Source organism: Octopus bimaculoides, chromosome 10 (genome assembly GCF_001194135.2).
Source record: "Octopus bimaculoides isolate UCB-OBI-ISO-001 chromosome 10, ASM119413v2, whole genome shotgun sequence".
Taxonomy (NCBI): domain Eukaryota; kingdom Metazoa; phylum Mollusca; class Cephalopoda; order Octopoda; family Octopodidae; genus Octopus; species Octopus bimaculoides.
The window spans coordinates 31,774,747-31,785,981 of NC_068990.1; the positions used below are offsets into that span (position 1 = coordinate 31,774,747).

Sequence of the window (11,235 nt, forward strand, 5' to 3'; positions counted from 1 at the left end):
GAGAGAGAGAGAGAGAGAGAGAGAGAGAGAGTAGTATGTGCGCGCGCGTGTGTGTATGTATGCATGTGTGTGCGTGTGCATGTACGTGTATGCGCGCGTGTGCATATGTATGTATGTATTATGTTAGTACAACGAAAATGAGTCAAGAGAAATAACTCAGAATGGCCAGTGAAATGAATGTGAAACGATAAAGATGAAGTTGTACTAATTGCCATATAAGATAAATTATTGATTTATTGTGATACTGAAGTTATCTTCGTTTCGAGAGAAGATGAACAAACACCTAGCGATAACTGCAACCGACTCCGAATGAGAAGCGGTTATAATCTCAAGAAATCAACAATTCACCGGAATATGGAGATAACGTGTTTGCAGATAGATTCTGAATAAGTTTACATGTATACTTTCAATCAGCATACAATTGACCATGCTTCATAAAGAGAGCTGGTGGTAAACCAAATAAGCTTCTACAGGACGATCCAAAGCATCACTTAATTGGTTTCGCCTGGTTATTGCTGGTTCATCATGAGTGTCTACTTCGTTGTTCAACAGAAAACGACATTAACTTACAACTAATGAAGAATGCTAAGTGTAGCTGGCACTGATTTTCATAGAGGTACATTTATTAAGACGGCGAACTAGTAGAATCGTTAGCACATTGGACAAAATGCTTTTGGGAGGAGCTTCTCATTAAACTCCTGAATTCATTTCCTACATACTGGAGTATTCATTGGTTACGACATTGAGTGTTCCAGTTGATTCGATTAACGGAACAGCCTGCTCGTGAAATTAACGCGCAAGTGGTTCAGCACTTAACAGAGTTCTCAAGGGGACACACTGAATGTCAAGGCTGGCCCATTGAAATACAGATACAACTTATTTTTGCCAGTTGAGTGGGGTGGAGCAACGCGAAATAAAGTGTCTTGCCCAAAGACACAAACAACGCACCGCTAGGAGTCGAACTCACGACCTTTCAATCATGGGTCGAATACACTAAGCCACTCGTCTTCTTGCAACGCTTGATCCATACAAGAAATATGTTTTGAGTACGTCCTAAGGTTTTTATCCAGTTTAGCTGTAGCTCAGTTTTGAAACTGAAGTAGTGGGGGGAAAATCGAATATAACAATTAACATTGTCTCTGAAAATGCAAGCCGACACACCATCGGAATGAAAGACATTGTAGGTTGTGCCCCAACTCCATCTCTTTAAAAGATATTACCTCTTTTTTTTTTTTTTCATTTAGGATGCAGAGTTCACTGAACAAAAGCAGAATGAAGAATGCAAAATTATTTGATGAAATATCTGACTTAAGCAAAGAAATATATAGATACAAAAGACGTCTTGAAAGAGCATACAGACCAATTGATACTACTTATGAGGCAAAACCGAGGCGCCCAGTTTACGATAGTTATTCAACACTAAGATGCCCTGAAATATATTATCATGCACCTTCTTACGGTTTTTACGATGGAGACTGGGAAGTAAGTTAATTTTAAATAAGTTATTTTTTCATCACTTTATTCATCACAAATTGGTTTTAATGTCGTTTAATTTTTGCAAAAAAAGATACCTAAATGTTCCATCTTCTGTTGAAATTTGCCCTTTTATATGGTACTACTATTCATTTACCGTTGAAAGTACTCTGTATCGGAACATGATTTTTGCATTTTCTTATAATACACCTCGATACATCACGTCAATGCAGACTTTCACTATTATAATCGCATTTTAGTAATTATAGTAATTATTCTTTTAATAAGTAATTGATTATCTGCGAAGCGTCCAGAGTTATATCCAAACGGTGTTAGGATGATGAAACAATATAACTGTAACTATTAACAATAATATTTTGAAAGATAGTCCAGTTCTGTATGGTATTTCGAAGCTCAGTCATGAATTTCTAATGTTAGATCGGGCACTGCTACTGACACATAGTATTGGTAATTCCATTTACGAAACGTCCAAGAACTTGCTAAAGTTCTTCTCTTCCATTCCTTTAGTTTTCTTTAATGCAACAATACATGTGGCTTCTTAAACATGTTTGTAGCAATTACATGGAGGACATTTGCCGAGTATATCTGACAATTATAGTCTATAATATACATGGAGTGCATTTTGTTCTTGTTCGAAAATACGCGCGCGCGCGCGAACGTTAAGCTGGATTGAATGAATGAGAGAAGAGCACTCAATATGTTGTATAGAATATAAGGTTTTACTGAACTGAATGTTATCTCGCGATTTGAGTTTCAAATCACTGCGATCTTCAGGTAAGAACTGTTACAAATAGGTTTGATAGTATATTCGTATTCGTTGGTATCCCTGTGATCACATCTTGTATTTCTTCATGGGTTTGCGTAAGGATTTGCTTTTATTTTTCTGCCTTATCAGAGAGTAATTTTTTTTTTTTTCTGATGGATTGATTGTTTGTTGCTGATAAAGGGTCTGCTTTTCATTTGTTATCTGTATATTCTGCTATTTTAGTTAAAGCTGTATTTTGAACTATCAAGTTACTTAAATGTCTAGATGTCCACTTCGTGGAATATTTCAAAGAGATGAACCTTTGATTTGTCACACTGAGCTATTAATTGTACTCTAGCGAAATGAATGTATTATATCATCAAATCGAATTTATCAAACACATGAGCGCTGTCCTCGGTATCCAAGGACGAGATAAGCTTTTAATGCAGAAATTCTTCACTTAACAAAAATTCGTTGAGTGGAAACCCTTCTTAATCTGCGTTTTATGGTGAATTAAATACAAATACTGGTGGTAGTAATCATTACAGACAACGTTTAAATAACTGTATCAAACGCCTTAAAAACATAAAGCTATCAATTCTGATACTGGGATAGAAATTTGACTGACTGTTTGGATAGAATAGCTTCCTCTAAGCTTACGTTCATTCTCTGGCACTTGAAGCTAGAGGAATTAGTTTACAATAAAGAGTTGTGTTAAAATACAAACATTCATGATAATGAATTTATATATGTATATATGTATGTACGCATGTATATATGCATACATATATGCATACATACATACATACATACATACATACATACATACATGCATACATGTGTGAGTGTTTGCCTATGCAAACATATGTATGATTAAATATGTATTAAAGTTTTTCATGAATGGGAATCTATTTACTTTGAATCTCACTTTTTTGTGTATTATATAAATGATTTCAAAGAAATCGCATTTACTCTCTATTTTTCCATAGATAAAAAGAGCTCCAGCCCCTGCAGACCCTATTGTCCAGAAGTCGTACCGAACTAAAGACGGAGTTTTACACCATATTTATACAGTAAAATCTGCACTTAAGTATTAAAATACTTAAAGAATATAAACTATTCTGTCCAGAACTTACATTAGTAAACACTTTGAAAATATGAAGTAACTTATAACAGTGATTATTTCAGTTGAATTTTTTTTCATTTGCCTGTCGACATTAACAACTAATATTGCTATTTATTTGGTTCAATTTCATATTTAACATATTAAAATGCTGGAGAATATCTTCGGCGAGAAGAAGCAATATTTTAAATCCAGTATTGAAAGACAATAACAACCGGAGAAAAGAAATGGATTTGAAAGTTGGCTTTCACCCTGTTTAACGACCACGCTTACTTTCTGCTTATTTTCTGACAGAATGTTCCGACTTGTATAAAAGCAGTTTCTAACATACAATATTGTTATAATGCATTCCTTGCAAGAAAATAAGAAATATATTTAAAAAATGTAAATGCGTCAAAAATATTGTTTGGTAATTATAATGCATTCGTAACTTTATGTAATAACATAAATTTCCATAAAATAAATTGATATACCATCTTACAAGCATTCTGTTTAAACATCATTAACGAATGTTGAAAAATAATGTATTCCTGATATAAAGCTTAAGAGAATAAAACATCATTTATGTATGGAATGAATAATCTTATTGATTATTTTTAGCGATATAAAGTGGAAGTAGTTAAACTTAAAACAGATGATATTTTCAAGAAATTCAGGACATTGAAAACATTGATCATAAAACAACGTAAAAGATTTAGTTCTAATTGAAAATTTTAATTTAATGAATTAATGCATGTGGTAAATACATATGAAAGTGAAATTCTAAACGAAGCCAGAGACATAATGGAGAAATTTTCGTTTCAATCCAAATAACGAATTAAATGGCAATTTTAAAAGAAGGAACATGGTTGTTTATTTATTGATTTTAATGAGAGACAATCCCCAGAGTTGGACAGCTTTTCAGCTGAGACAAAAATTGCGATAACTTTCGGTTTTGCATTTACTTTGAATTAAATCTGAAAGAAATGTTTTTGCTATAGCTCTAATTATAGTTTATAATTTTCAGTGGAGGCTCTGTATTTAGGTATTTTATTTCACTTTTCAATGTTTCGTGTTTCAACTTCTACTGAAATTACTCAAAAGCCAGTATACACGGAATGAATCATGCAAACCCCAACAGATAGGTTGTAATGATAAATGGAGATATCGTACTTTCTTTATACAGCATTACATAAAAAAATACTCAAGTCAAGTATTCATTGTCGATATTATTCCAACTATTCCCAAGGATTCAAACTTATCAAAAGGCGATTTCTTCGATATTATTTTCTGAAATAGTTCAAGTTTATAAAGATCCTGCTCTCTCTTCAAGAAATCGCCTGTCTCTTAATCCTTACCTCACGCACATACACGCCTAAAAGTTTACATATGTGTACACACACACACACACACACACACAGTGTCGACGCGTAGTCTAGTAATCACGAGCATAATACCGGGCTTCAATTCCTTCCTGGACCGAGCCGCGCCTTATGTCCTTGAGTAAAGTACTTCATTTCCCGTTGGTCTAGTATACTCAATTTAAATTAATACCAACTGGTGCAGTTCTCTCTCTCTCTCTCTCTCTCTCTCTCTCTCTCTCTCTCTCTCTCTCTCTCTCTCTCTCTCTCTCTCTGGCATGCGCTCCTGCTCTCCAGAAGGTGTCTCTGCCTGCTCGCATGGCACCTAAACCAAAGAGGAAAATGAAACAATTAGCATGACGCATATTTCTCAAAAGAGACACCAACTTAACAATGTAAAGAAATTCACATAGATAAACAATATTTTCTCTCGTGATTGTAAGATAGATAACGAGCTGTTGCCATCCGTTCATCCATCTTCTTCGCCCAGTGTTCCTGAAAGTGTCTCCCTTCTCTTTCTCCTTCTCTCTCTCTCATCCTTCGTATATTTGTTTCTTCCACTTGTTTTTGTCGGCAACCTGTAGTTCCCAGTTGTGAAGGTCGAAATCGAATTGCAACAGCGAGTCTTTGACGCAGTCCTTGAAACGCTTTTTAGGTTTTTGCTAAGGCTTCTTTCCTTCAGTCAGCTCTTTGTAAAAGCATCTGCTTGGAGATACGACTATCGTCCAACCGTATCAGATGTCCTGCCCAGCGAAGGCGGTGCTTATGTGTATGAGTTTCTATGCTGAGTGTATCAACTTCTTCCAGTACCTCTGTGTCTGGAACATGTAAGGTCCAGTGAATGCTCAAGATCGATCTCAGGAAGCACAGGTGGAAGCGCTCCAGTAGATCTAAATGTTTCCTGTAAACCACTCGAGTTTTGCAAGAGTAAAGAAGGCTTGCGAGAACAAAGGCATTTCAGACATCTATCTTCGTTTTCTTTTCCAGGCTTTTCTGATACGTGGTCTTGAAGAACAGAAAAGGCGCCAGTGGCTTCCTTAAGTCGGGGAGTTATTTCATCGTCGAGGGAACATTGATGGTTTATCGTGCTACCGAGATAGATGAAGTTGTCAACAACCTTCAGCTTCGCATAGGCTGTACCAAGTGCTGGTTGAAACATGACAATTATTTTATCCAAACTGATAGTCAGACCAAAGGTTGTGCATGACGGGGACAACTTGTCCATGAATCACTGTATAACTGTGGTAGTGTACGAGACCAGGTCGTAGTTATCGGCGTAGAAGAGATTGCAAGCAATAGTTAGGACATTCGATTTAGTAGCAAAGAAGCGTATGTTGAAAAGCTTGCCTGTGCTGCGATAGCGTACATACAGACCTCGGTTACAGCTTTTGAAGGCGTCAATAAGAACAATAGAAATGGAAAACAAAGTTGGTGCAACCGTGTCTCCCTGTTTAACACAATTCTCTACTTTTATTGGTTTGGATATAATGCCTCCAACATACACAGATGCCTCCATGTCATCTATATGATGACATGACGGACAAATTGAGAGAGAAAAAGAGAAGGGAGGATTGGGCACCAGCCCTGAAGTTATGTTATGGATAGACAGGCAGATTTTACGAGAATTATAATGATGTTTATAAAAGAGCCACAGATAACTGATTGTAAAATAAAAGTGTAATTTAAGAAAACTCATTGGGTAAAAGAATAGAAATGAATTATTTGAATAGAAATATCGAATAGAAAGTAGACAAAAGAATCATGGGGGTGGAAAAGGAAAACGAAAAGTAATCTCTTGGAACAATTTGTTCAATGTTTAACATACCAAATCAGAAAGAGGCCTCAAAATCCTGAAACTCCACCAGCTCTTAGAAAATATTCTCAACAGCATGATAGAATGTCAGAAAATATCAAAGTTCTTGTTTTTGTTTAGCCCCAGGTCAACCCTGATTGAGCAGATCCATGATCAAAAGCATTCCACACATGATTATCTCGTTTCTAATTTTTCAGGACTACATTATCAATTCTGTCGTCTTTGTTTTAAAGATAGTAGTGTGATCTAAGTTAGGTATAGTTGCTATTTATAGCAGGTTGGGTGACTACGTTGAGGTTCTCACGTTGATTTGATTAGAAACACCGCCACGAAAATGTTGTCCCGGTTGTACTCGGAATGCTAACAAAAGATCCAGATATAACCGTAAAATTGAAAAATAAGTACGTAAAAATCTTGTGGAAGTGATTTTAAAGTAATTTCGATTATCAGAATTCTGATATTCAGTCAAGTGAACTACATGTTTATCAAATTAACGTGTATCAGGTACAACCAACGCAACACATTGGGACAAGTTTGAACCTTTAAATCACAGGTGTGGTTTATCCGACGGACTTCTATGACGCTTACATCAATATAAATTCCCTCACAAGGTTTGAGTCAACTGTAGGCTATGGCAAAAGACGCTCGTCCAGATTTTCTCGAAGTAGGATCGAAGCTGGGACTTTATGAATTATGAAGCAGGCATTTTAGTTACAGTTAAGGAACTATGATTATAGATATAATTGTCTTAGATATACAGGGTGTTCGAGCGAAGGTTGTAGTTGAGAAAAACTTAGCTGATATGGAGGACTGGAAGTCTTCTGAGAATTGGAAAAGAGTTACCTGTATCACGATGATACGTACTGAGTATCAAAATACTAATATCAATGCTCTGAGAACACTTCGCTATAAAGGCTGTAAGACGTGACATGGATAGTTGCAACGGAGACCACGAAGCCGTGGCCAGCATGAAGGGACACAGTAGGCATTCTGACTGCATCCATACGTCAAAATTCACCCTCCATATCTTTGAAAAGGAACCTATGTATGCATATCATTATTATTAATAATATTATATCATATTAAATGCATGGTTTTGTCTTTTCCAAACTGAAAACATAAACGTTTCATGACAAAATAATATTTCTAAAAGAACACTCCAACTGTTCAATAACTGATTGGGGAAACCGTACAGAGCAAACTCAAACATAACAAAATCGTGTTTAAATTAATTCATTACCGCTACTACTATTACTCCAATTAGTGAAGAACCGTTCCTTTCCCACTATCCACCTCAATCTGAATGTATACCTCGCAGCTCCATGATAAATCTGCCAATCGTAAATAAAGTAAACGCAACCTAAAAGTACACCGCTATTCTCAACGCGAGACATTATGCATATACAGTGACTACAACTTCACCTATTTACCAGTAACAAGACGAATAGTTCATACAAGCAACCCCAGCCAACGCCAAATCACACATCTCACAATATCACCACCACCACCACCAAATACTAAATCAAACTTAATAGCTTCTACAAGTGTAATCCGGAACCCTAAAATGTTCCGCAAGAGATTATGTCTGAAGCGTGATTGTCCCTTCCAGTGACTCGACCATTAAAAGCCAGCACTAAATTCACAGTGCTGGTCCAGACTTTCCCAGAAACTCAGGGCCGCTATCTGACAGATTTTTTGCCGTGCTTCTGGCAGTGGAGACCTCCAGCTTCTTTGATGTATCCTACGAGCCTTCGTGACAAGAGAACTGATAGTTATGTTGACTCTATGGAAAACCTTTGTTCTGAGAAGATTAAATTACTGCTCACAGTTCTGGTCTCCAACTCATCTGGTTTCATACAAGAAATTGAAGGGTTACAAAGTACATTTGCCAGTAAAATAACTTCGGTTAAAGGCCTTAATAATGACCGGGAACGTCAGAGTGCTCTGCGTCTCTACCCTTTTAAAAGCTGGAAAAAGAGAGAGAGAGAGAGAGAGAGAGAGAGAGAGAGAGAGAGAGAGAGAGAGAGAGAGAGAGAGAGAGAGAAAGAGAAACGGACAGACAGACAGAGATAGACAGACAAACAGACAGATTGAGACAGAGACACTATCATATATGTATGGAAAATCCTGGACGGGCTTGTTCCAAAGTGCGGCATTAGATAGGGTTTCAAAACACGAGCTGATAGATAGTCAGCTTGCAAATATACCACCTTCGAAATCACAAACAAAAACACTCTATTTTTACTAATCTGTTATTAAGGGTCCTGAATTGTTCGACTGCCTACTTAAAGAAATCAGAAATATAAAAGGGACGTCTACTGAAAGATGAGAAAAACATTGGATAAACTCCTAACAACGATACCAGACCACCCAACCGTTCAAGGATACACTCAGGGAAGATCAACGGCTACAAAATCAATCGTAGACCAACTTCGCGCCATAAAGTGACAAACCTGGCAGTAGTTTACTTTGCTTGCAATATATAGGAAACACGGTGTGGTACAATCATAGATTTTGTAACTAGAAGACTAGTTAGAAAATCTATTCGAGATAGAAGCAGTATACGAACAAAAAAGTGTTGCTTATGGCCACTTTAATGTGGCTGTCTTCTAAGAGACGATGATACTGCCATTTAACTCCAGGAAGACATCTCCTCCAGCTGGTTTTCCATGCCAGGTAACGAATACCCATCACCGAGGAGATGCAGTACATATCGAAACCACGTAGCCTGGTGGTTTTGAAGCTAGGGTGACATGAGTTATCTCCCGCTTGCAATAAATATTGAATATATATATTGAATTATAGAAGTTTTCTTTAGGAAACTTAACTAGTAACTGTTGGTGCTGCCACCTACAGTTGCTTTCGGAAAAAGAGAGGGGGTGAAGAAGAGTTTACTAAGAAATAAAAGATAGGATGAAGTTTCCCTTTAAGAGGAGAGAACTGCTCAGGTTTTATATATATGTATATTTATTATTATGAGAGGTCTTTTTCTTAAGAGAGAGAGAAAAAGAGAGCGTATGAAATGATATTTCCATATAATCCATTTTTGTTTCCATTTTAAGTGAAATTTTGTTTGTTTCGTGAGCAAGATATACACAAGCCTTGTGATAACTACAACCGACCTAGAATGAAATAAGAGATGATCTATTGTCCAAAATTGACATGTTATTAAAGAAGAGTTAGTGTTTTGTCTAGAGACAAGAGGACATCTGTGACACATGTTTCTGCCTTTATAGAAGTTATCTCCACAGCAGTAACTAGATGCATATACTTAGATGCATACACATAGACTTATGCATATACATAAACTTATGTGTAACTAGGTGCATACACATAGACTTAGGTGCATATACAAAAAGAGTAGAGGATATTTATGGCTTTGTGTAATTCAGCGAGGCACAAATCAAAATATATCAATGTAGATAACATCATTTATAAAGGAAAAGAAGGTGGAAGAGCAAAAAACATGGTGGTGCGATATATAATATTCATCCAGCGAACATGTTTCGCATGATAATCATAAGTGCCACTGAAAGTTTTACAAGGACAAAAAGATAAATGTGAAGGAGAAACATTAGCTGAAGCAGTAACATCAACACCTAATAAAATTTTGTAAATATTTGTAATATTAATCATCGTTAATTATAGTGTACCCATCCTGTTTGTGCTTTCTAAATCAGCGTCCTCTTCAATGGCGTCACGATCCTTTCGATTCACTAGCTGATTGAAATAAATCTCTAGTAGAAACAAGAGGAACATCTTGAACTGAAGTACTTCCTCGTGATTTTTCTAAAAACACATCCTCTACTTGCATGCGATGTGAAATCTAGTAAATGAAAATAGGTCCGGGAGTAAAAATGAAACCTCTGTAACCAGTAGAATCCAATCCATTCTTGGACTGGACATGGCAAAAACTCATCTTGACCTTCCACGGCTAACCAGCAAGGTATAATCAATAGTGCTTAGTCTAGAACACTTTTTCAGATATCATTTAAAATTTAAAAGATTTTGGCGGCTAACTTGTCTATAGAATCTGAACAACCTTGAATGGTCATGAAAAAATCCTTCAAGGAAATCTTCAGTTTTTGCAACTTCATCGGAAAATTTAGAATTTGGTCTGTAAAATCAAACTAGCAGGCACAATAAGTAACTAGTTAAAAAAAATACATTAATTCATAGTTAGTGCAGGCATTTTTATGCACATCATACAGTTTCTTTATTAACTCGTTTCGTTTAACTCTATAAACATAATCAGGTTCTTCTGGGAACGTTAACGCCAATAGTCTAGTTTCTTATTTAATACTGTCGACATAAAAATATTAGAAAGGGTGAGGACCCCCAGCTCACATGAACGCATTATAGTTGGTAAATTTTTTTATTGCTGGAAATCGATCAATTTAAAACACTTGACGATATTCGATTATATTGATCGCACAGGTATCTGGTTTCTTGTTTTTATTGTAAACTAGCAGAAATACCCGGCGTTGCCCGGGTTAAAGAGAATAATGAAATCTAAAAACGCCGTCTAGACTACGCATCATCTTTATATATAGAGATGTATATACACACACGTATATATATGTATATCAATATAAATATATGAAAGTCAATGAAGTTTCGTAAAAGAAGGAGATCATGTACATACTTTCTTGCTGTTGTGATTATAACACCTCGTTGTAAACTATGTTCCTTGTTTTCCCCTGTGGAGCATATATAAATA

At 36.1% G+C, this 11,235-nt stretch overlaps 1 protein-coding gene across 1 annotated transcript in view; it reads left to right on the forward strand.

The window, feature by feature from the left end:
• The window catches only part of LOC106881054 (uncharacterized), an 11,519-nt gene extending 7,187 nt beyond the window's left edge, over positions 1–4,332 (forward strand). The window contains exons 3-4 of the mRNA XM_014931261.2: positions 1,245–1,482; positions 3,229–4,332. Of these exons, the coding sequence (XP_014786747.1) occupies positions 1,245–1,482; positions 3,229–3,336 (346 nt within the window). The 3' untranslated portion in view covers positions 3,337–4,332. The remainder of the gene's footprint in view (positions 1–1,244; positions 1,483–3,228) is intronic.
• The last annotated feature ends 6,903 nt before the right edge of the window (positions 4,333–11,235 follow it).